The 26,330-nt window shown below is 43.1% G+C and overlaps 1 protein-coding gene across 4 annotated transcripts in view; it reads right to left on the bottom strand.

The window, feature by feature from the left end:
- The window catches only part of ODAD2 (outer dynein arm docking complex subunit 2), a 93,450-nt gene that overhangs the window by 1,431 nt on the left and 65,689 nt on the right, over window positions 1–26,330 (bottom strand). For all 4 annotated transcript variants that reach the window (XM_077936810.1, XM_077936812.1, XM_028750196.2 and 1 more), the window contains 2 exons: window positions 20,868–21,056; window positions 18,953–19,174 (listed from right to left, as the gene is read on the bottom strand). In XM_077936810.1, coding sequence (XP_077792936.1) covers window positions 18,953–19,174; window positions 20,868–21,056 — 411 coding nt within the window. The remainder of the gene's footprint in view (window positions 1–18,952; window positions 19,175–20,867; window positions 21,057–26,330) is intronic.

The raw sequence follows: 26,330 nt of genomic DNA, 5'->3' as shown, positions 1-26,330 counted from the left end.
ACAATGCATTATGTTACATTATGTTAAATGTTAGAGGGTGGGGGTGGAAATTCAAGATGGGATTGTTCTTTTCAGCAGAAACCTAAAACCTTTAAGCTCATAGATGCTTAGGATAGGAATTGCCAACCACTGCATTGGTGAATTTCCCTAAAACTTGATGTTATACAGTCTATGGAAAAAAATATTACCCGGTTTTGCAGGTGCAAACATTCAGGGTTGTGATTTCAGATAAATTCTTTTAAAAACTGTGGCCTGTCATCAATTTTCTGACAACCAACAGCCCAATTTTTCTTTTACGGTGTGATCAGCCAAATCCAGCTCCCCGCCCCCCGCTGCCCATGGAAATACTCTTAGTACAGAATCAACCACATGGCAGTATGCCTACTTAAAATCTATGCTCTCCACCAATAAAAGGTTGTTCCCGGTCTCTGTTGCAATTTTGCGGCAGCTAGCCTGTGACACAACTGCTTAAACATTTATCTTAAAGGAGCTACACAGAACCTCGCATTTTGAAAAGCTTCCCAAACTTTTAATGTAGCCTCGGGTATTTTGAAGTCACATAGCCTTAATTAAAACCCTTTTTCTTCTCAGCCTGCAGCCCTGAGTATTTTGAATCCACCCAAACAACATTGAATCAAACCACAAAAAAATCTGTTATCACTCAGCCCTTGTGCATATTTTTCATACAGCTCCAGTATTACATAAAATTATGAACTGCTGAATATAAAAGCAGAAATTGAACACAGACTTAAGACCTATATTCTACCTTTCACTAACCTTCCAGTGGTTGGGAAACACGGATCACAGCTGCACACATATGGTACATGCTAATGCAGATCAAAGCATTTCATACTTCAGGAAGTATTTGTGTTAGACTAATGCACTGAATAAGCATCTTGCCAGTCACCCCTCACCCTCTGACCTCTCAATATAACTTGTAAAAACATTTCATTTTCTTGCTTGAATTCCATTTAAAAATAATAAAAAAAATACTAGGTTTCTACATATAAAGCACAAAATCCACAGAATCACATAACTCCCAAGGTAGGATTTTGCAACATGGTCAGCGACTACACCAACTCAGAAGAGCAAAAGCAGGATTTTGCCTTAATCCAAAGCACCATTTGCAGACTTGCCCATATACCGTATTTTTCGCTCTATAAGACGCACCAAACCATAAGGCGCACATAGTTTTTGGAGGAGGAAAACAAGAAAAAAAATATTCTGAATCCCAGAAGCCAGAACAGCAAGAGGGATCGTTCTTCCCGCTGCCCTGAAGAGGCTTTGCGTTGCTATCCCAGAAGCCAGAACAGCCAGAAGGATCACTGCACAGCGAAAGCAGCAACTCCTCTTGCTGTTCTGGCTTCTGGGATAGCTGCGCAGCCTGCATTCGCTCCATAAGATGCACACACATTTCCCCTTACTTTTTAGGAGGGAAAAAGTGTGTCTTATAGAGCAAAAAATACGGTAATTAAAAGACACGGTGCATTTATATAAATTTAATAAATAAAATAAAATAAAATTAGAGTCTGTTACCAGGGTGTAGAACCTAAATTGCCACACCTAGCTGAGTTCACAGACAAGGCCAACACACTCAGCAGAGAAGTCATTGTATATTGCTAAAAGAGCAGCATTTCGGGATAGTGTTATAGAGCATGGGGCACCAGCAAATGATCACACAGTTCTGCCACAGGCTGAGAGTTCAATCAAATATTCCACTTGCTCTGTAGACAAACTGGGCCTGTCTATTCCAGTGCACTTGGTTTATACACCAACTGAACGTTCTTGCTCTCAGCCTCAAGGGAAATATTGCCACATTGTGGCTTGGGAAGGAATTTTTATATAAGCAGATGCCTGGAAGTTCTGGAGCTTTTATCTTTCCTTAAGACAAAAAAAAACCCATAATCACCAGGAAATCTGTTTACGCAATAATTCCTTCCCGATCCACAACATGCTAATAATATCTTGCTGAAAGCAAGAATACCTAGTGTCTGATTTTCAGAGAGGAGGCCATATTCAGACAATCAGTTTACCTGGTAATTGCCAAGTGATACATTTAACACATGCCAGGTTTCATTATCTGTTGATGGGCGTGGCTAGCATTAGAGGAAAATGCACATCTTAAATACAATGGAGTGCTGTGACTGAAAAGTGATCTGTGACATGTCTGCACAGTATGACAACTGTTGGCATACATTATGAATGAACACTATGGTGTGAGAATTAGTCTGCAAATCATGCTACTGTGGACCACTCAAAGGCCGCTAATTTCTGTAACAGTTATCAAAAATAAAATTAACGTACAGTGGTACCTCTAGTTACGAACTTACTGTATTTTTCGCTCTATAGGGCGCACTGGCCCATAGGGCGCACCTAGTTTTTTTTTGGGGGGGGGGAAATAAAGAAAAAAATATTATTTCCCCCCCAGGCGCGGGGCTGGGGCGGGGGAAGCCCGAGCTTCCCCCGACCCCAGCCCCCAGAACAGGCTGCTATCCGCAAGCCTTGGGAGAACCCGCCCCAGCGCGCCCCAGGCTTCGGGATGCAGGCTGCTATCCGCAAGCCTAGGGAGCCCGGCGGGAACTCCCACGGGCTCCCAAGGCTTGCAGATAGCTTCCTGAAGCCTGGAGAGTGAGAGGGGTCGGTGCGCATTCGCCCCATAGGACGCACATTTTTGGAGGGGAAAATGTGCGTCCTATAGGGCGAAAAATACGGTAATTCGCTCCGGAGGTCTGTTCTTAAACTGAGACTGTTCTTAACTAGAGGTGTGCTTTCTTAACTAGAGGTGTGCTCTTGCTGCCGCTGCGCCGTTCTCATCCTGGGGCAAAGTTCTCAACTCAAGTAACTCTTCCAGGTTAGCGGAGTTTGTGAAGTGTTTGTAACCTGAGGCGTTTGTAACTTGAGGTACCACTGTAGTCCCAAAGTTAGGGCCCAACCTAGATGACAAGGAGAGAACTGGAACTTTAGTCACTGACATCAGTGAACAGGGGAGAAGACTCAGATGTTTCTGTGCTTTATCAATTAATAGCAAAGGCATAGCGCTTGCCTAGGAAATGACTGCATTGCTCAGCTCTGCTTCTCTATATCCTTTGTGTTTACTGACATGCTTTCCACCACAAAACTCCTAAAATGTCACCCCCTATTTATGTTTCTTTCCACGAACTGCAATTCTGATCAACTCTAATTGCAACATGTTCCCTCAGGCATGCAGCAATTTTCCTGCAAACCTTGCAGATGAGTTAAAGGCATAAGTATTCCATGTGCCAGATTCAAAACCAAAAATATGCATGCACATAGTGTACATAGGGTGGTTTCAATAAAGCCTTAAGTATGGCATTTTAAAAAATAGGCTATTTACAATTATATCCTGCATGTTCACAGCAGATCTTCTCCCTTCCTCAGTGATGAACCCCAAAATAATTTTCACAGTAGAAGTCCTTTGGATGATTTTGACTTGGTAACCAATTCATTAAACCAGATTCCTATGACTAAAACAGCATTTGTGAGTGCCTCTTCCCAGGGAAGTCCCTCTAAAACTATTGCTTTATCCTTTGTTTCTTTCATGATTCTTTACCCTTCTGGAGCCACTTCACATCTGTGTGTGTGTGTGTGTGTGTGTGTGTGTGTGTGTTTTTAAAGATGTTTTAAGTCTGCACCTAAAAATATAAAACATGGGCATGACAAATTTGTGTATCCTTACACTTGGCAAGCCTCCTGTTCTAACAAGGATGTGAGTCACAATTCCCACTAGCAAAGACATCACACGATCAGTTCCATTATACTGGCGTATAATTGATAGCTTTAAAAAGACATTTCATAAAAAGTCTCACTGAAAACATAAACCGCAAGATGGCATTCGGCTTGTTTGGGACAGTATGGCCACCGGCAATACCATGCAAACAGGAGAGCAACTCCATTTTTTATAAGTCTGGCAAAATAAACAAACAAGGGTTTCATTAAAAATAAATAAATCTTGGGCTGATTCATTTGGATTCTACAAACACGCTCAACACACATGCATACAAGAATGCGTATTTTTGTTTAAATGCATACAAACCCCATGTGCTTTGGGGAAAATGTATACCAAAATACTGTGAATTGTAGTGTGTGTGTGTGTGTGTGTGTGTGTGTGTGTGTGTGTAAAACAGATTGGGGCTGAGACAGGGCAGAACAGACTTACAAATACACACTGAAAAAAGACTGATCCATTCCTACATCAGAAGTGCAAAGGCAGTAGCTGAACCACATGTGGGGAGGTGTCTATGTGGGCCCAACTTTCTCAAGAGGTCCATTGCCAAAGAAGCTTTCAAAATAAAACTTCTAATGTTTTTTGGGAAATGTGTTTTACCCTTCTTGGAAATAAACTGCAATCATACCTAGTAAAAGAGAGCAACATAAATACTGATCTTAGCTTGCAATATATTTATTTAACTTAATGTCATCATGGCTGCTTCATTTCACTATCACAATGGCAGGCTATTGTTTCTGAGTGATGCTAGAAATTACTGGTGACACTTTTCTATTCCAGTTTAGTGCTTTGCTTCTTCCACATACTATTTTATGAAACGATGTCAGATTCCTTGTACTGTGATCTTCTAATTAGCAAGAGGAGAGGAATAGTAGCCATTCTCCAAAAGAACATTTTACATGATTTTTATAATACAACATAAAAAGAAAATATTGTCTTGAACTAAAACATATGGTGGAAACACATCCAAAAAAGTATCAGTCTAGATGCAGCCAACGTTTTGCTTTCAACACTGAATCAGAGACTGGAAACATTTGAGGCACCCAGGTTTGTGTGTTGTTTTACACATGTAATTTGCCTCTGTGAAAAAAAGGCTTCCTGTTTGATTAAATGATAAATAATACAACATGTGGTACAATCCAAAAATAATTAGGGTGAAAACTCAGTTGCCATTTCATTGCTACTTAAATCTAGAGCTTCTTTCTGCTTCCAGATGAACGAAAGGGTAACACAATATTTGGAACGCACACACTGCCGAAAGAGAACTTGGCCTCTGATACTGTGGCCGAAAGTGAACAGATTCCAGCTGAAAATGGACACTGGGAAATTCCCTTTTGGACTGAAACCTAACTATTGGCATGCCATCAGAGGATGCATTAAGCCAAGATGCTCACTAAGCCCTTACCCCCAGAACAAACAGGAGATGTCGGAAGATGGATCCATGGGGCTGACCAGTGGCGTAGCGTGGGTTGTCAGCACCCGGGGCAAGGGTAATTTGCGCCCCCTAACCCGTGGATTTGCGCCCCCTAACCCGTGGATTTGCGCCCCCTAACCCGTGGATTTGCGCCCCCTAACCTGTGGATTTGCGCCCCCTAACCTGTGGATTTGCCCTAACCCCAGATGTTGCGTCCGGTGCGGCCGGCCCTCCCTGCACCCCCACGCTACGCCACTGGGGCTGACAGCCTTCTTTTCTTAGGAACCCTTGTGGTAAGGCGTCTCCTGGTGTACCAATGGCCCATCTAGTCCAGCATCCTGTTCTGACAGTGGCCAACCAGATGTCTATGGGAGGCCCAAAAGGAGGACTTGAGCATGACACCACTCTCCCTCTCTTTTGGTTTCTAGCAATTCGTATTCAAGAAGCATACCAACTCTGACAGTTGGTAGGCAGAACATAACCCTTGCAGCTAATCGTCATCGGTGGCCTTTTCCTCCAAGATTGTCTAATCCTCTCTTAAAGCCATCTAGGTTGGTGGCTATCACTGACCCTTGTGGGAGTGAATGCCACTGTTTCACTATGCATTATGTGTGGTGGAGTCTGCCCCTTTTATTATTTTGAGTTTGTTGGCCTCTATGCCCTCTTTTTATTGGACTCTATTTTTGTTGGATTCTATCTGCCTGCAATTTGGCAGGCTGAATCCAATCTGAAGGGGCTCCTATACCTGTAAATTTCACCCACTTTGGCAAAAGAGGGGAAAGTAACATCAGATTCTAAATTATCCATTACAGTGAACTTTTATACAGAGTTGTTCAGAACCCAAAACACAGACTGAAGTGGAAAGAGCACAGAGTGACCCAGAAACACACAGTATCAGAATCTGTAAAAACATACAATTACAAGGTGACTCTTGGAACTTGTGCAAGCCTCTTCCTCATATAGGTAGGTTTTAGATGTGTACTACGGATTTAAAGTGCAAGTAGATAAATAGGGACCGCTTACTGGCGGGAAGGTAAACGGCGTTTCCGTGTGCTGCACTGGCTCGCCAGATGCAGCTTTGTCACGCTGGCCACGTGACCCGGAAGTGTCTCCGGACAGCGCTGGCCCCTGGCCTCTTAAGTGAGATGGGCGCACAACCCCAGAGTCTGGCAAGACTGGCCCGTACGGGCAGGGGTACCTTTACCTTTACCTTACAGATTTAAAACCAGAATCATTTTAACCTTCATAGGTAAAAATATCATTTGTATTTAGTGAACTTCTTTTAAGTGTGGGGAGCAACTTTAATTTAAAAAAGCAGAAATATGTGCTGTCCTTAGGAAAGAATAACCATTACTCCTTTTTCATCCTTAGCATAGGACCAGAGGGATTTAAATTACAAGATGGTGGGGGAAGCTTATAAATGTTGTCTAGCATGCATTAAAGTTCCTGAGAGTATAAACCTAGAAAACAAGAAAGCTAGTTAACTGAAAGTTACTCTTACGGGTGACCCACATTGATAATTACAATGCGTCGGCTTGGCTCCACGAATCCATTGTTAGCACATCATCTGTTATCACTATGTGAACACAGTAACTGTCAGCTTAATGCAAGATTAATAAATGTTTATGCATTGACTGGAATTTCAGCTGATGTTTTACAATGGTGTTTGCACGAGGAACATGGCAGAAACAACGACAGAGCAACGGTGGGTGGTCCCTATGGAAATAGGCAATAGTTAGTGGATATGCGGACTTTGAAACCTATTTTTGAAAGAAGTTAAAGGATTTGGATCAGTCCAAACTGGTTACAATGAGGTATTATCCAAAACCGTGAACACACCACTGGGCAAGAATTAACTGTAGATAACTGCAATTAGCAGGGGGATCTAATCCTGTGGCAAATGCTATAATAATCTGACATATGGATATGGGCTGGAATCCAAAGTGGTGTGTGTGTGTGAGAGAGAGAGGGGGGGGGGAGTTCCTGATTGCAATCTGCCCCCACCCTTGGAAAACTGCTATTGAAAATCAGGATGTCCTAAGAATGGGCTTCCAAATAGCATAACTTGTGGTCATGCAAGGTATTTGAGGGAAGTCCTAGTGTGCATGACAAAGCATTTGGGCATGTGCTTCTGGCTCTTTGAATCCAGGCCATGATCTTAGTTCAGCTGTATTCAAGCATATGTAAGCTGTATAAATAATTTTTGAGTCTTTGATGTGGCCACCAACACACAGAAGGACAAGGTTGGAGGTAGAGAAAAATAAAGGAAGAATAGAAAATGTAGGAAAAGAACAAAAGGAGCAGAGGACAGGAGAAGCAAGAAAGAGCAGGAGATGCAGAATCGTTGGTGGAGGACAACAGGGTTTGGTGTGCAGTGAGTTTATCCTGTTCACTGGTTTCCATGATTGCACATCCTTCCTCTTTCTCCACAGGTTAAGTGAATAGTCTTGGAGAAAAAGGAAGGGTAAGAATCTACAATCAGAAAAGGGCCTGGATGGGGGAACACCTGCTCTCTGACCAGGGAGCTAGAGGATCTAATGCAACAGGCAAACATGCTCTTCCCAAATGTAGACCTTTCCTCTTATGTCAACAGAGCTCCAATTGCTCCACTAGCTTTTATGGAGAACAGGGACAGGCTTATGAATAAGTAGTACATTAATAAGGAACCATATTTGGACTCTGGAAACAGTAAAGTGTGGGGTGGGGCTACATTACCCATCAACACTTGACAAAGTTCCCCATGATATTCTTGCAGAGAAGCTGGTAAAATGTGGGCTAGACAAGGTAACAGTTAGGTGGTTGAATGACCAAACACAAAGAGTACTCACTAATGTTTCCTCACCATCCTGGAAAAAAGGGACAAGTGGGGTGTCAGAGAGTTCTTTCCTGGGCCCTTTGTTGTTCAACATCTTTATAAATGACTTAGATGAAGATATTTAGAGAGTGCTCATCAAATTTGCAGATGACATCAAACCGGAAGGGGTAGCCAATGTTGCTGAAGAGAGGATCTAGAGGTCTCAGTAGACCACAAGCTTAACATGAGTCAACAGTGTGATGCAGCAGGGGGGGAAAGAGCTCATGCTATTCTAGGCTGCATCATCAGAAGTATAGTGTCCTGATCAAGGGAAGTAATATTGTCACTCTATTCTGCCTTGGTCAGATCACACCTGGAGTACTGTGTCCAGTTCTGGGCGCCACAATTTAATAAGGGTATTGACAAGCTGGAATGCGCGCAGAGAAAGGTAACCAAGATTATCAAGCGTCTGGAAGCCTTGTGCGGAACAGTTGAGGGAGTTGGTTATAGAGGAGACTAAGAGGAAATATGATAGCCTTCTTCAAATACCTAGAGGGCTGTCACGTGGAAGATGGAGCAAGCTTGTTTTCTCCTGCCCTGGAAGGTAGGACCTGAATGGCTTCAAGTCAAAAGAAAGGAGATTCCAACTAAACATCAGGAGTAACTTCCTGACAGTAGGAGCTGTTCAACAGTGGAACAGGCTCCCATGAGAGGGAGTGGACTCTCTTCCTCAGAGGTTTTAAGGTACTGGTTGGATGGCCATCTGTCATGGAAGCTTCACTGGAGACTCCTGTATTGCAGGGGGTTGGACTAGATGGCCCTTGGAGTCCCTTCCAGCTCTACAGTTCTATGATTCTAGGATTGCAGAGCCTATCCCTTTCTTCAATACTGCACTATTAAGTTAGATTGAGAAGGGGAAAGGTCAGGCTGGAGACCCATTGACTGGAGGGGGGGAGATGTTACCTGGCTAAGTATTCAACTGAAGTCCATTTTGAGAACCATTAGTCTACATCATTAAAATTAGAATGTTGGAGTCTATATACAACTCTAAGAGTTTTGGCTCAACATTTAGAAAAACTCAAACCGTAAACATTCAGAGAGTACAAAAAGTCTTATGGGATATAAAATTCATCCCTTGAAAAGCAATAGGAGTTTTGATAATCCAGAAAATATGAAGCCAAAGGTCTTATAGCATACTTTCACCTGAAGTGTTTTTTCAATTTTATGTTTATGCTATTGTATTTTGAAAGACGATTAACATACAAAGAAGGCACTTGAACTGACAGACAGGACAAAGTTCTTTGTGATAGATATATTACACACACACTTGCTTCCATTCAATGGAAACTCATTTTACTAAGATTAAAAGAGGAGCCAGGTGACTCACCATGTGTAATAGACATTAGGGGGAATGGATTTTGCCAGACTTGTTGCTTTTCTCCTCACTGTGTACATCTGCACAAGTCTCACCCATGGGACTCACTCTCTTCAACCATTGCCATATCCCCCTTTGCTTATCTTTTATCTGCCTTAGATTCTCTTTTCTATATTTATTTCAATTGCTTTATATTGTTAGCAGCCTGAATTTCCCTTTTCCTATATATTAATGTAAGGTAAGCAGAGTTCTTCTTTTCCAAGTCCTAGCTTTCTGCTAGCATTTTATTACCTTGACTACTTTTCCAGTCTGTATTTAAAAGAGCTATCTAAAGACTGCATAAAGTTCAGAGTACAGAGCTAAAATATTCAATAACACCACAAAGACTCTTTCTCAATGGGTTTAAATCAAAAACAGAAGTGTAAGCAGATGGATATGTGTTATTCACTAACATCCTGGCAAGGTGGCCCAATGGATAGCTCAGTTAACCAAAACTTGACATAGTTATATATTAGGGGTATGCAATAATAATAATAATAATAATAATAATAATAATAATAATAATAATAATTTATTTATACCCCGCCCATCTGGCTGGGTTTCCCCAGCCACTCTGGGCGGCTTCCAAAAGAATATTAAAATACTGTGATACATCAAACATTAAAAGCTTCCCTAAACAGGGCTGCCTTCAGATGTCTTCTAAAAGTCTGGTAGTTGTTGTTCTCTTTGACATCTGGTGGGAGGGCGTTCCACAGGGAGGGCGCCACTACCGAGAAGGCCCTCTGCCTAGTTCCCTGTAACTTGGCTTCTCGCAGTGAGGGAACCGCCAGAAGGCCCTCGGTGCTGGACCTCAGTGTCCGGGTAGAACGATGGAGGTGGAGACGCTCCTTCAGGTATACTGGACCGAGGCCGTTTAGGGCTTTAAAGGTCAGCACCAACACTTTGAATTGTGCTCGGAAACGTACTGGGAGCCAATGTAGGTCTTTCAAGACCGGTGTTATATGGTCTCGGCGGCCGTTCCCAGTCACCAGTCTAGCTGCTGCATTCTGGATTAGTTGTAGTTTCCGAGTCACCTTCAAAGGTAGCCCCACGTAGAGTGCATTGCAGTAGTCCAGGCGGGAGATAACCAGAGCATGCACCACTCTGGCGAGACAGTCCGCAGGCAGATAGGGTCTCAGCCTACGTACCAGATGGAGCTGGTACACAGCTGCCCTGGACACGGATTTAACCTGTGCCTCCATGGACAGCTGTGAGTCCAAAATGACTCCCAGGCTGCGCACCTGGTCCTTCAGGGGCACGGTTACCCCATTCAGGACCAGGGAATCCTCCACACCTGCCCGCCTCCTGTCCCCCAGAAACAGTACTTCTGTCTTGTCAGGATTCAATCTCAATCTGTTTGCCGCCATCCATCCTCCAACCGCCTCCAGACACTCGCACAGGACCGTCACCGCCTTCACTGGTTCTGATTTGAAAGAAAGGTAGAGCTGGGTATCATCTGCATACTGATGAACACCCAGCCCAAACCCCCTGATGATCTCTCCCAGCGGCTGCATGTAGATGTTGAAAAGCATAGGGGAGAGGACAGAACCCTGAGGCACCCCACAAGTGAGAGCCCAGGGGTCTGAACACTCATTCCCCACCACCACTTTCTGGACACGGCCCAGGAGGAAGGAGCGGAACCACTGTATGACAGTACCCCCAGCTCCCAGCCCCTCAAGACGGTCCAGAAGGATGTTATGGTCGATGGTATCAAATGCCGCTGAGAGATCCAGCAGAACTAGGAAACAGCTCTCACCTTTGTCCCTAGCCCGCCGGAGATCATCAACCAGTGCGACCAAGGCAGTTTCAGTCCCGTGATGAGGCCTGAATCCCGATTGGAAGGGATCCAAATGGTCCGCTTCTTCCAGGCGTGCCTGGAGTTGTTCAGCAACCACTCGCTCAATCACCTTGCCCAAGAATGGAAGATTTGAGACTGGGCGATAATTGGCCATCGTGGCCGCATCTAAAGATGGTTTTTTAAGAAGCGGTTTAATAACCGCCTCTTTCAACGGGTCTGGGAAGGTTCCCTCACGGAGGGAAGCATTCACCACCCCACGAAGCCCATCGCCCAGCCCTTCCCGGCTAGCTTTTATAAGCCAGGATGGGCAAGGATCCAGGAGACAGGTGGTTGGTTTCACTCGTCCAAGCAGCCTGTCCACATCCTCGGAGGTAACAGATTGGAATTGATCCCACGCAATTTGACTAGACAGGACTCTAGCACTCTCCCGCCCTGGCCCTGCTCCCACGGTGGCGTCTACCTCTTCCCGAATCTGAGCGACTTTATCTGCAAAAAACTTTGCAAAATCATTGCAGGAGATCATGTGGCCCATACTGGGCCCCGATGTAGCAGGTGGTTCCGCTAAATTGCGGACCACCTGAAAAAGTCTCCTGCTGCTGTTTTCTGCAGATGCAATAGAGGCGGCGAAGAAGGCCTTCTTCGCCGTCGCTACCGCCACTTGGTAGGCTCGACACTGAGCTCTAACCTGTGTCCGGTCAGCTTCAGAATGGGTCATCCGCCACCGGCGCTCTAGCCGTCTCAACGATTGTTTCATTGCCCTCAGATCCGTGGAAAACCACGGGGCTGTCCGGGCTCCATGCAATCGGAGAGGGCGCTTCGGAGCCAAACAGTCAATAGCCCTGGTTAACTCCACATTCCAGCGGGCCACCAGGGAATCAGCTGAAAGGCCATCAACATGGGATAAAGCATCCCCTACCACTCTCTGGAAGCCATTTGGATCCATTAAGTGGCGGGGGCGGACCATCCGAATCGGTCCCACCTCCCTGCAGAGGGGAAGGGTCGCGGAGAAGTCAAGTTGCACCAGGAAGTGGTCTGACCATGGCACTTCTTTTGTTTCGCTTTTATTTAGTGTCAGAACACCAACATCCATGGAGGTAAACACCAGGTCCAAGGCATGTCCGTGGCTATGGGTTGGGCCAAAGTTATTCAGGGACAGCCCCATGGAGGCCATGCTTTCCACGAAGTCCCGAGCGGCCCCTTGTAAGGTCGTGTCGGCATGGATATTAAAATCCCCTAGGACAACCAAACTAGGTGTCTCCAGGAGAACATCCGCCACGACCTGAAGCAGCTCGGGCCGGGAATCCTTGGTGCAGCGGGGAGGTCGGTACACCAAAAGGAATCCTGTACTGCCCCTATTGCCCAACTTCCAGAACATGCACTCAGAGAACTGGGTCTTCCTAACAGGACGCCTGGTGCAAACTAATGACTTCCTAAAAATCACTGCAACCCCCCCTCCCCGCCCACAAGGCCTGGGTTGCTGTGCGTAAGAGAAACCCGGTGGACAAGCAGCGGCAAGAACAGGCCCATCTGCTTCATCCAACCAAGTCTCTGTTACACAAGCCAGGTCAAATCCTCCATCCATGATCAAGTCATGGATGGCAGTGGTCTTATGAATCATTGACCTGGCATTGCACAGCAGCACCTTCAGGCTATGTGGGTATCCCTTGCTGATTCTAGTATCCGTCCGGACAGGACCAGACCCGGAGGCAGGGATAGTCCTCAGACAACGACTAAACCTGCCTCCTCTGTAATGACATGGTCTGGTCTTAGCGTAACTCCTCCTCCTACCCGTGATCACTGAGATGCATGACTGCATGATTCAGTATGGACTCCTCTTCAGCACTCTAGAAAACAGTCTGATTTGATCTGAAGTGTTTCAGACGTTGCCAAATTCAGCCTGGGTCAGAATCTGAATCCCGATTTCAAAAACCAAGTTTTGCAGACACTGTTCAAATAGCCAAATCACCCTTAAATTGCTTCCAAGGTCCCCAACTTCAGTTAAAGACACTTCAAAGAGATCCTGCTTCGCTCTGGTTTAGTTCAGGCTTCATTCAAATCTGCTGCAAACCCCTACTTTATATGATATTTCCTCTCCAGCATCACCAGTTAAGCTAAACTTGGGGAAGCTTTATCCAATGTGCCACTCTGAAGAAGTTTGTTCTATGTGGTGGTGATAACGCAGCTGTGGAATGTCTTCCCCAAATACACCCATCCTGCTGGTTCTCTGTTGAGTTTAGAAGGCTTGTTCAGATTCATTTGCTCTAATACACATTCAAAGAACAAACAGGGTTATTTGGTCCCCCACGCCCCTTTACACACAGGATCTAGGCAGATCCACTTTCTGACAATAGTTTACTTTTCTGTGTGTGTGGGGGGGGGGGGTGTTTACAAAAAGTTATGTTCCTCGTAGCAGCTAGGATGCTACAATATTTTCTTTCTATCCTCTGCAATTTACATGCCATGGGGTAACTGTCTTTTTATACCAGCGCACTGCTAAATGTGCGTCAAGCATTCTGACTCCTATGGATAGGGTTTCAACAGGTCCGAACAAATGAAGTACTGCATTTGGAGATGGAAGACCAAAGTTCAAATCTCGGCTCAGCCTTGGGTTCACTGGGTAGCCCTGACCACGGCAGAATCTCTCAACCATAAGGAGCTTATAGTGCCCCAACAGAATGCATCCCTCTAAAATGGATAAGCGTAGTAAGAGGATGGGAGGAGGTCTAGTGTATTAAACCAAAATGATTTTCAAAACCTCTGTACTGGGGCATAAAAGTGCAATTGTCAGAAGCCCAATAATGTTTACCAATAACTAAGTCTCAGCCCCAGGGGAAATCAGCTTAGTTCATCTGATCTGCAGCTACAGTTCTGCTAGAGCTGGAGCTCTTTCAGACATTTTGTCTCTAAACATTACATTTTCTTAACTGCTTTTCAGTCTCTAAACTTGTACTTGTCTCAATCCAGAAGTTTATTTATATTTCCCTCAATCCAGCAATTGTTGGTTTTTAAAGTGTGGGAGATCCAAATAGGAGCTTTCCTGCTCTAAAAGCTGAGCACATTTCTTTCAATGAAAGAAGAAACATATCCATGTGAAAGGAATGTGACAGTCCCCATGGCCGTGAGCTCCTCACAGGCACTCCTCACAGGTGCTCAAGCTCAATGTGGGTCTCCATATTGACTGAAATTGATGTGTACAGGGCAAGAACATGTAAGTAATGAGTCTATTATGAAAATGTTGTGGCTGAAGTTCTGCTGCACGGACAACCTTCTCACCAAGGCCACACACAGGAGAACTCATTCTTGTGGCTTGAGAAGAAGCAGAATTTGCACGGCATAAGTTTGCGGGCTCTGGTGTCAGTCAAGAAGCAGAACTGTGCACATCATTGATCGGCTTTCTTATTCACAAAGCCACTGCCCCCTACTTGTCAAAGCTCATTCAAAGTATAAAAAGGGCAGGGGTGGGGAGACCTTCAAAAACCAAGCACCATTTTTTAAACGTAACAACTGTGTACCTTTCGGAATTGGTGCTAGAGTTTTCTCCCCTCACCATCCCTTTCCCCTGTTTCATTTCTTTTGGATTGTGAACCTGTGGGCAATGACTGTTGCCCACCCCACCCCCCGAAAAATCTCTGGACAGTGATTAGAAAATTGTGGGGCTTTAAAAATTATTATAAAAAATACATATTTATTTATCTTGCTCTATCATCACCATCACTGCTGTTGCTGCTGCTGCTGTTGCTATTTCTGTTAATGTGACTGCTGATAATGATGATGATGATGATGACGATAATAATAATAATAATAAGTTTGCAAATAAAACCCAAAACAGCAGGCAGCCCTGAATGGAGGAAGAGGCAAGCAGGAAGATGGAGGCAGGACTCAATCCAGAAGTTTCAATGCCTGACCATTTATCAATGCAAAGTTGCAATTCCATAAGGAATTGCAGGTGAAGCATAATAAGTGGGGTGAAATAAATGTCAAATTAATATATTCTATACATTTCTGCAGGCCTAAGAGGATCAAAAACATTATTTGATATTTTTGCACACCTGTAGAGTAGATCTGAGTAGAAGCTTTCCAGTTTCCACCCTTAGGGCCCTATCCAGTCCTAAATTGTCCCACCAGCTGCTGGACTTCAGAACTTTTACAAGACTGAAGATTTTTTAAAGGTGCTGCATGACCTAGAGACTACAAATAGATATAGAAGCTTCACCACTTGCTTGGAGCCTGCCAAACGACCAGCCAACAAAGAAAGAACAAAGAATGAAGCGCATTCCTCTCCTCTGTAGCCACAAAGACATGAATGGAGACCTTGCTGTAAAAATGAGACTCCCCTCCTGTACCTGTTTTACTTCCATAAAAATAAATAGGTATAACAGCTGCTGCTTCCATATTAACGCTCACAAATAACCAATCACTGGTATGTTACACAAAAATACATTGCTATGGCATCACTGAGGTGGCCGTTATCTACTAGACTCTGCAAAAATGCTCCCAAGAACTGAAAAGACCCTCAAGTTCTAGAAAAGGGTATCCATAAATGCATATAAATGTGGTGACCCCGGAGTGCGAGTTCAATAGTTACAAATTTTATCTAGTTAGTAAAATTAAACTTGCTGTTTTCAGGCAGAAATGTATCGTATTTTCAGTGAATGCCAAAAAGGCTAGTCAAGAAGTCTGAAATACCATTTTTATTGTTATTTCTTATGTTCAGCTTCTGTGAATAGTTTCTTTTGCAAGGAAACTATTTTCGCTTCGCTCAATGCCAAAAGTAATAACCTGGCACCCTGCCTCCGTGTGCTAAGCCCAGTATCTGCCAGTTATAAGAAACTCATTTTATTAACTGTACATATAATTTTTTAAATATATATATATATGTGATAGTACTATTTACAAACAGTGTTCCCCCAGGAGGTCTTCTTCTAGCTTTTTCAAATTAAAGGGACCCTAGCCAGGATTCAAAGCTATTTCAAGTACAAATCAGGGGTTCTGTCATGCACCTTCACTAAATGCCACTTATGTAGAACAGGGAACTTTCCAGAGTTGCATGAGAGGCAACACAAGGAGATCCATAGGACGGAAAATCAGTGACCCCTCTGTGCACGCATGAAGAATGCTTTCCACTCATGCAAAGGGCCCTTTGGATCCCAGCCTGACTTTTCAACAAAGTCTCCTAAACCGAAATTTGCCTTAAGACAATTGCAAGAAGCTGCTCAGTGTATTTCTGTGGTTTAGAAAGGATGCCAAGTCGGAAGGAAAGGACATTCCCTGCATTCTCTCAAGCAAGATAAATACAGAAGAGAAACCTAGATGAAAGATGGAACTGTTATCTACGGCCCGTGCCAGATTCTTTGGCTTTTTGGCAAATCCTCTTAAAGTTTGAAGACTCGCCGAGAGCAGCAACCTTTTCCATTAAAATGAGCAGTATATATTTGGGTTTAGCATACCTTGTTTATATATTCCGAACCTTCAAAACTGTCTTATTTAAAAACGTTTTAATGATTCCTTCTGCACAAATTGGCTGCAGCTCCATTTATTTGAAATGGCTCATTTATCACCAAAAGGGCTGCAGGGCTCTGCTTCTGTTGAACTGCTCCAATAAACCTACAGCTTGGTGGGACAGGCTTCTTTTTATAAGACTAAAAGATATTCAGAACATGCCAAGATAAGGGTGCCAATTTCCAAATTTGTTGTCCAAATGTTCCTAAATTAGAAACGTACCAAAGCAGAGACTAAAGAAGGTAATGATAAGCTCATCTCAGGGGCTGTTACCGTCTCTTGCCTGGGATTAGATTGACAATGGGTCTTCGCCCGAGTTGCTGTGGTTGCCGAACACTTGATGATTAGCAGCTTAATGTGTGAACTGACTTCACCACTGAAAGGCAGGATTTCAGAGGTGACACAAGCTAATATAAAAATGGAATTACTGCATTTTTCTGTGTATTTTTCATATTTTTGGGGACTCACATTTTGGGAGGGGTTGCCAAATATCGCTCACCCACACGCATCACAAAATCCACTTCTCATCTGTCAAGTCACCAGCAGAAGCTGCCAATTGCCCGCCCAATTGCCGCAGTATCAGCCAATCAACACCAGCCCTTGACGCAGCCACCAATAACACGTCCAATAGCCGCTAACAGCCATGGCAGCAACCAATCAAACGTCCACCCTATGCACTATCCATGTATGAGATAACCCCCCCTTTTCAGCATAATTTTTAAAGGAAAAAAAACTAGTCTTATACATGGAAAAGTACGGTATATCTGTGATGGCCCATTCACACATGCAAACAATCAGGTGATGAACATGCCATCTATATCACAACCTTTGCATGGTATCCCAACCTTTTCAAAAAAGTGAAGGCATCTAGGTTGTACGTGTCTACCTCTGCTTGTGATGGCAAAAAAGATCAGGTATTTTATGAGGAGACTGAAATCTGGGGAAGACAACAAATTTACTGAAAACTGGAAAGAAAAGTATGCAGAATATCCTGGAGATAGTTTTCAATAGGATCAGGAATATCAATGTTGGTGATACTACCTCCATTTCAAACGTATATATTTAGGTGCAGTTTCCTTGTTTCTAAGTTTTGTTAAACACTGCTTTCCTGATCCACCACTGAATTTTTGAAACGAGGACTTCAGAGCAAAAAGCTTTGGCAATAAATCAGCTCAAAGCAATAATATTTTTACAGAGTTTAAATTTTTCTGAACAATAAAAGTCCCAAAATAATTATTTGTGAAGTGTGTTTGAACTGCATATACGTTTCTTACGTTCCCAGAATAATAATTTGCAATTAAGTACTATAATGACTCCATAGATTGTAAATGAAAATGAGCATTTTAAAGATGGAAAACGCAAATTTTATGCGAGCTTTAAAAGTAAATTGGGCAATTAAAATAAATTAGTCATTTTTTTGGCAGTTACCTATTTAGTCAAACATCTATTTGTTACTACAAAGACTTACCAATACATGTATTATCTAATTTTTTTTACTTTGCTTACCTGAAGAAAGATAAAGATGCTTACAGCCCAATCCTAACCATGTCTACACAGACATATGTCCTATTAAATTCAATGGGTTTTACTCCAAAAAAAAAAAAAAAGTGAAGTTAGGATTGCAACCTTACTCATCACCCCCGTCCAAGAAAAAATGTTGGGTGGCAATGAGATTTGGTTTTAAACTTTTCAGATAAGAAAACGTTACATTTCTCATTTGTCCAATGGTATCTAGAGCTATTCAGACACTCAAGAGGGGCAGGAAAAAATATCCCTGTGGATGAAAACTACTGTATAGTTAAAGAAAATTAGAATGGGAATAGATAATATGAGGGATGCATGGCACACCCACCTCTTTTTCCTGTCTCTTGCCCGTAACACACAGAGAGAAAAAAAGCATGTGACAGGATGCTACTGTGCTCCACATTTCCTCCACATTTCCCCACCCCCTTAAGCAGCAGCAGCAGCCAAATACTTGAGGTTCCCGGCCCCTATGGTTGTAATTCGTGGGCAATCATTTAATTTTATTCTGATTCTAATTTTTAAGCTGTATTTAAATCAATTGTTTGATTGTGTTTTAATGTATTTGATATTTGATGTTAGCCACCCTGAGCCCAGTCTTGGCCGGGGAGGGCGGAGTATAAATAAAAATTTACTGACTTACTTACAATGATGTGTGAAGCAAGGATGGAGAAACTCATAGCAGGGTGGCATTAGGTCATGAGGCTTAATCTTCATGCTATGGAGAGGGGGGGGGGTGAGGAATAGATTCTTATCTAAACACTTACCTTTACCACCCCGTTTTCATGCATTGTGATGCAATTGTTGGGATCCTCTGATAGCTGATAGAGGGCTTGTGCGGTAGCTCGATGAACTTCTGGGTCACTTGATTTCAGGTAACGCACTAAAGGGGCAACGGCTTTGGTGTCCCCAAAGGCGACCCTGTTACTTCCCCACATACAGCAGCGAGAAATGGCCTCCGCTAAATGACGTCGTAGTTTGTCATTGTTCTAAGAAAGGAGGAAAAATAGGTCCGTTATTTAGTTAGCCTGGAAATGTACTCCTAGACTTTTGAATCAAGCTTATCGTCATATGACAGCGTTAGGAATGGATAAAAATGCAATGGACATTTCCATCCCTTTAAGCTAGGCCCCATTAGATGTTGTCACAGCGACATGGGAGCCAGTTTGTATGATGAAATCTGATGTGGCGGAGGAATGGGGGGCGGGGGGAGCACATCGCCCCCAGTACCATTGGGGAGGGGGGTACTACCATGGCCGCCCCCCAGACATGCGCCACGCACCCCACCGCACCCCCAGGACGCATACCATGCCCCCACGGGCGGCATGCCACACCCCCACGACACACACCACACATCCCGCGGGTGATGTGCCACGCCCACAGGATGCCTGCCACACCCCCTGGGATGCGCACCCCCTGTCTACTCTCCACCCCCGGTGCTGGAGCATTCAACTTTGCCACTGGGTGGTAGCTATCTGCACAGTGGAACCAGATTAGGCAGGGCCAATCATGGGAACTTCTGCTCCCAGGAAAATATTATTTACAAGAAATACAAGCCATGCTCCCTTGCAAAGCCATACGGCCGCTCTGTTGAGGTGTCTATTTTCTTATCTTAAAGCAATAGCTTCCTTAAACTGACTTGCAACATGGTAAATAGTGGATCTGTTATGTTAATAGAATATGCACTCTTTCAGTTTCAAATCAGTATCAATACACACACATGCAGGCTGGTGTGTAACTATGGGCTACTTATACATAAGCTACAAACCATGAATTAGCGTAGGCATAGCCAACATGGCAGAAATCACCATACTGGCGACCCATTGTTAAGGGCTTAATAGACAAGCACCAGCAAATCCAAGCAAAGCATCAGACTCAGTCACACCCTTTCTCCTCCTCCCACACAGTCAGGACTTTAGTCAAGTTTACTTCTAGTTTCAAATCATATATGCTTTATACTACATGTAAACCAGGAATTCTTGTATAAATTCGAGTATGGTTAGTTGCTCAACAAGCCAACTTCATGGGTTATGAAGCTGGCTTCACTACCCATAGTTTGTTTTAATCCTGGTTCACAAATAATGCTAAACCAATATATTTTTTTGGAAATGGAAGTAAACTTGGCAAAAGTCCTCCTCTTGGTTTTGCAGGAGGATGAGAGTGAAAGGGGCAGTGTGTGAGCCAAATGCTTAGCTAAGGCTCACTGAGGCTTATCCACATAGTGCTAAACTGTGGTTAAGTGTTCTGTGCACATGAGCCTTATAAACCGATTTTTAAACCATGTATTAAAGTGAGTAAACAAGGAAGTATCATTTAAAAAAATAAAATGAAGGCTAGGTAAATACATCATTTCAAGAACAAAATGCAGCACATAAAGAAATTGCATTTCTCTGCCCAGTCTCTAGGTCATCCTATGTTTCTTTGTAGTTTAAAGACATAAGGGCCTGGTCTTCTCAGCTGCTTCACAGTAAAGCCCATACCAAAGGCTTTAATTCTGGCCCTCTCAAAGTTTTCACTTTTAACAGAATCTACTGGTTTTCCCCCAATGCGCTTTGTTTCCCTTTTTCCCCCATTCTGTGATAAAGTGAGTACTTTCAGCAGCCACACTTAGAATGCCATCATGCAGCAGGTTTCAGTAAGCTAGCAATTGTTAAAACATATTACAAAAAATGCTTTACTTACTGTATTTGCTAGTTTGGACAACAAAGGGACAACACCGTGATCTGTTATAACAGCTAAATTCTCTTGATCTTTTGCTATGTTGGTTATAGCAGCACACACACTTGCCAGAACTTCTTTATTCTCTGATTTTAATAAATTGACTATCAGCTCTAAGCCACCAACAAAGGAACGAACCATTTCACCAGCATCCTGAGTGAAAAACAAAACAAAACAATTTACTTAATTGGCTAAATCTCCATTTAATGTAAACAATGGTTCTATGAAAACGCAAGTTGCTTTTGCTCTTTTTTTTCCATTTTAGAGCTAATTTCACTGCCCGTTTTTCTCTCAGTTTCCAAATGTGATTGTCCATTATGGGTTGGATCCAGGCTTAGTCATGCTGAGAGTAGACAACGGAAATTAAAGCTAGGATTTAAAGCTAAATCACGTTGATTTCAGTGGACCTGTTGTTACCATGATTAAGGACTTAATCCAAGCACAGCCTGCAGTGGTCCAAACCTGATGGTTGGTTGAATATCAAATGTGTTCCTATGCACCTTTCACTGTACAAATCCAAACCACAACTAATCAATATGAGCTGCATTGTAAAGTAAAGTGAATCCTGAGATGTTGTCTGTGTTGTGTCAGGAATTATGTGAATATTGAGCAGCCTACTTGAGACATGCCCTCCTACAGAGAAATGTAAAATGTGAATGTACTAGAGGAGAATAAATACATTTAGCATCTATTCTTATCCCATGATCATGGCAGCAATTTCTCTAGTCACTGTAACCTCATGAATAACAAATAAAGTATATTTGTGGAGAGGTCCCTCAGTTACATATTACATTTCTTCATTTCTCAGAACTATTCCCATAATAATCCTAAATCAGGTTTCTCCCCGCACCCCTTCACAGTCTAGGCTGGGGGAAAGACCCCTCATTATAGATGTGTACAAGAGCAACAGTGAAGAATAAACAAAATTCCCCAAGGTCACATCAAAAGTCAGTTTTTGAGTGAGTCCCAGAGATACTAGAGCCCTACCCACTGGAATCTTTGGGGTGCTGTGGACCATGTGATTTGCAGGACCAGATCATCATCGCTTGTTGATTTTAATATCAACATTCCTTGACATATATACTGGTCTGCCAAAATACTGAAGTTTGAGACCTCTTTCAGTTCTCGGAACGAGACTCTCTTCTGAGTTTGAAGTACTGTAAACTAAATGCTGCTTTGAAAAGGCACCGTGTTTATAAATATTCTACCCTCATAGATAAAAGCTTCCCAATAAAAAAACAACGCAGTAGTATTTTCCTTTTAGAATATCTTAGAAAGCTTAAGATGTCAAAGCCAATTTATCAACTCTGGCTACTTTTGCCCAAAAATGTGATGGTGTGGTTGAGCAAATAAACTTGAGTTACCAAGAGTCCTCTGTGGACTCCATTTCCTTCTGGAGACCTGTCCCTGTCCCGTTCCATGGTTTGCCATTTTGCAGCACACCCAACTTTACCGGAGGGCAGGAAGGAGGAGAAGGTTCAGTTTGCCTCTTTTGCATTTCATAAAGTATCATTATATGAGAAAGGAAAACTAACGGCATAACGTAAGAGATAAACACATGAGGCAAACGTCTTGGCAAATAACTATATAAGGATGGCCAACTTTGATTACTGCGGGGAGCGGAGCACACAGTTCTATAGACAGGAGCCTGGTGGGCCAGAAGTGTTTTCTGCCATATTAGGTGACTCCTTCATGAGTGGTCAAGCTCCATAATGAAGTTTAGTGGCCCCTATCTGTAAAGATCCTCTTGCCATAAAGATGCCTCAGATTGCTAAACCAACTCAATGCACCTTCCAAATTTATCAAATCAGTACTGCTATCTCATTCAGCCAAATTAACCTACTGGTCCCTGAGGTTTTGCAACATGAAGAAGGAAAGCGTGCCTTCTTGGCTTTGCTGGCTATGGGAACACACTGAAACACCCTAAATGGCTTTGCAAAGGTAACTGGATAATCCATGAGTAGGCAAACTAAGGTCCGGGGGCCGGATCCAGCCCAGTCGCCTTCTAAATCCGGTCCGCAGATGGTCCGGGAATCAGTGTGTTTTTACATGAGTAGAATGTGTGCTTTTATTTAAAATGCAGCTCTGGGTTATTTGTGGGGCATAGGAATTTGTTAATCCCCCCCCAAAAAATATAGTCCACCCCCCCCACAAGGTCTGAGGGACAGTGGACCAGCCCCCTGCTGAAAAAGTTTGCTGACCCCTGGGCTAATCCCATGCTGCAGACTACTGGGGAACTGAGCAGGGTGTCACTCAGAGACGCACACTAGGGAAAACAGGCACTCTGGCAAAACTGCCCCCTCCCCGGCAAGGCCAATGGCATCATTCATGCTATATAGAGATGCTGCATGGTTAAATGCCTTCAAGTAATATGGCAAAGGTAGAACATTGTCTGTCTCCTATGTGTGCTCAGAGCACAGTACAGAACTTCTCTTCCCATTCCTATTTTATGCACAGTTTTATGTGCTGAAATATGAATTGACTGGGAGAAACATAGCAATAAACAAGCATAGCCTCAGAAACAATTTTTTTCCATTCTTTTGTAAGAAAAGTACTCAAAATTAAGGGGAAAATCAAACTAAGTTTCTCACTGAAATACGGAAAATAATAATGGTAATAGGAAGAAAAGTTTTTGCATGTAGAAGTTGAGGTCGGCTCAAGAGACCCTTACCCACAATTAAAAGTGTCTAAATCATTTTTTGATCCTATCTGTCTTTGTTTAGGATCAACAGAGCAACCATGCTTGAAACAAGGAAAACTTTGTAATTTCTGAATGTTTCTTATGTTTACATTATTCAGCATAGGGAATAAAGGAGTATCTTGACTACAAAATGACTTTCCAATATCAACAGAGCTCAGAACACTTTTCACTGCAATTCTTCATAATTATTTGCTTTGATTGGCTAATGCACTTCCACTCTGTCACAGCAATTACTTCTACCGTTATGGTTTGTAGCTATTGAATTAACCAGCTAATTAATCTAAATCTACTTCTGTTATGGTGATTCTGTTGCCTGCTTGGCCGCTCTTCTCTCTCTCTTTAATAAAACATATTAAAATAAATGTTTCAATTTTATATATATACCCTACCACTACAAAATAACATTAGTCACCACCAAGCAAAGTAACACTGCTTGCCATAAGACACAGAAATGCACTGCTGGGCTAACACAACCCTCCCTCCCTCTATGCACCAATATAAGCAGTTCAGGTATATCAGGACTTCTGCTTGTAATGGAGGGAGGGAGGGAAGACTTTCCCATACAGGGAACCATTTTTGTGACCTGTACCATAGCATAAAACTAAACCATCTGCCTTAGCTTTAGTATTCAGTAATTTTCAACTCCTTCCTGCAACATCCTTGCTTTCTGTTTAATCCTGCAGCCCTGTACGTTCAAGGTTTTGGGGATCCATTCAAAAGTGTCCTACAAAACCGCAAATATAGCCTACCAGAGGCAACACATTCTCCCATAAGGATCAAAAGCATTTTGACTACCTAGTGTAAGAGGATGGAATAGAATGTTTCAGCTTGCTCTCCACTGACTCCAGTGGTTTAGCACCTCTGATCTGCTGCATTGTTTAGAATCTGGATGAAAACCAGAATTTATAGGCCATTCTTGTTTTCACAGAATCATGTTTTGTTTCAATCCCAGTTAAATTATGAAGTGTAAAGAAGAGCTTCAGTTTCCCCCTTTCGTTATCAGTACATCTAAATCCCGCATTTCATAGTCTGAGAGCCTATTTTGCAATTGATAATCACAGCTTTTTGCATCTATAGTTCAATACTACCACCCTTTTTACTGAACTATATGTTTGGTGTGGGGGACGCGGGTGGCGCTGTGGGTAAAAGCCTCAGCGCCTAGGGCTTGCCGATTGAAAGGTCGGCGGTTCGAATCCCCGCGGCGGGGTGCGCTCCTGTTGCTCGGTCCCAGCGCCTGCCAACCTAGCAGTTCGAAAGCACATCAAAGTGCAAGTAGATAAATAGGGACCGCTTACTAGCGGGAAAGTAAACGGCGTTTCCGTGTGCTGCGCTGGCTCGCCAGATGCAGCTTTGTCACGCTGGCCACGTGACCCGGAAGTGTCTCCGGACAGCACTGGCCCCCGGCCTCTTAAGTGAGATGGGTGCACAACCCTAGAGTCTGTCAAGACTGGCCCGTACGGGCAGGGGTACCTTTACCTTTACCTTTATGTTTGGTGTGAATTTTTAAAATATTGCTCTTGCTTGGGGATGATACACTTGTCTCTTGGAGGAGAGGTAATGGCATATTTGGGCATTGGGTGGTTATCGCTTCTCCTGGTATGAGAGAAGCTTAATGCAAAGTTTTGAGTTGCTGGCATATAATGCTAGCTAGGTTATACAAATTGAATAACATCTCCAATGCAAAATGTGGGAAGGGCTGTAGGCAAGTCTTGATATGCTGCAATTTACGATAGTGTATGTAATGTAATCCAATGTTGTTGGAAGTTTGCTATCAAAGCAATTTAGTAACATCGTGGAATTAAGATCAATATGGTAATAATCTGTAGCTTTAATATATGTTTTGAGAAACCTCCATTTTAGCAGCGTAAACTTTGGGCTGCCTTGTTTACCATGGCTAAAATTTTGATAGGCAATGGAAGGATTCCAGAGTTTCAGAAAGCAGCGGCTTTTAAAATAACGGGGGCTCTGACAGGAGCTAGGAGATGGTATTTCAAAAAGATGACAACTTAACAGAAGAAGTATCCTACTGGGTAGGTTAAAAGAGACGCTCTCTGCAAGTCTTAATAGCAATTATCAGTACAATCCTTTGCAGACGTTTGTCCTATTAAGAGCACTGGAACTTAGTTCCAGGCGACTATGCAGCCTATATGGATGTTGTTGTTGTTATTTGTTGAATTTATATAGTGGCCATCATCCAAAGATCGCAGGGAGGTTTACAACATAAAAGCACAAAATCCATAACATAATAATGTTCCATTTAGATATAGGATTTGCTCATGCAAAGATATCCATAAAAGTTTCTGCGACTGGTTTTAAATCATTTAATATATATTTTAACAGCAATGGATACATATGAAAAAGGATGGATTTATAGATCAGGTATACCAGGGGCCACATTCACCATTGGCAAGTCCTCCAAGAGTCATACACCAGTGGACCCACTGCCTCTTTTGCATATACATGTGCCCCCCACAATCACACTGGCAGACATACATGACCTCTTGCAATGGCTTGATGGGCCTGATTTGGCCCATGGGCCACAAGTGATGTGTATCAAGGGCTTTTCATACATTGTGTGGCAGATTAATGACCAACAACTATGTCGCTTTTTACAGCCTGCATCTTGTTGATCAAACTGTAGTTTCTGCCAATGGCTTATGATGCAAACAAAACCAGGCAGAGGGCTATCTTGGTAGTGTAGAACACCCTCCCATCAGATGTCAAGG

This window comes from Podarcis muralis, chromosome 12 (genome assembly GCF_964188315.1).
Source record: "Podarcis muralis chromosome 12, rPodMur119.hap1.1, whole genome shotgun sequence".
Taxonomy (NCBI): Eukaryota; Metazoa; Chordata; class Lepidosauria; order Squamata; family Lacertidae; genus Podarcis; species Podarcis muralis.
The sequence above is the reverse complement of the archived record's forward strand: the minus strand, read 5'-3'. Positions and strand labels throughout refer to the sequence as shown.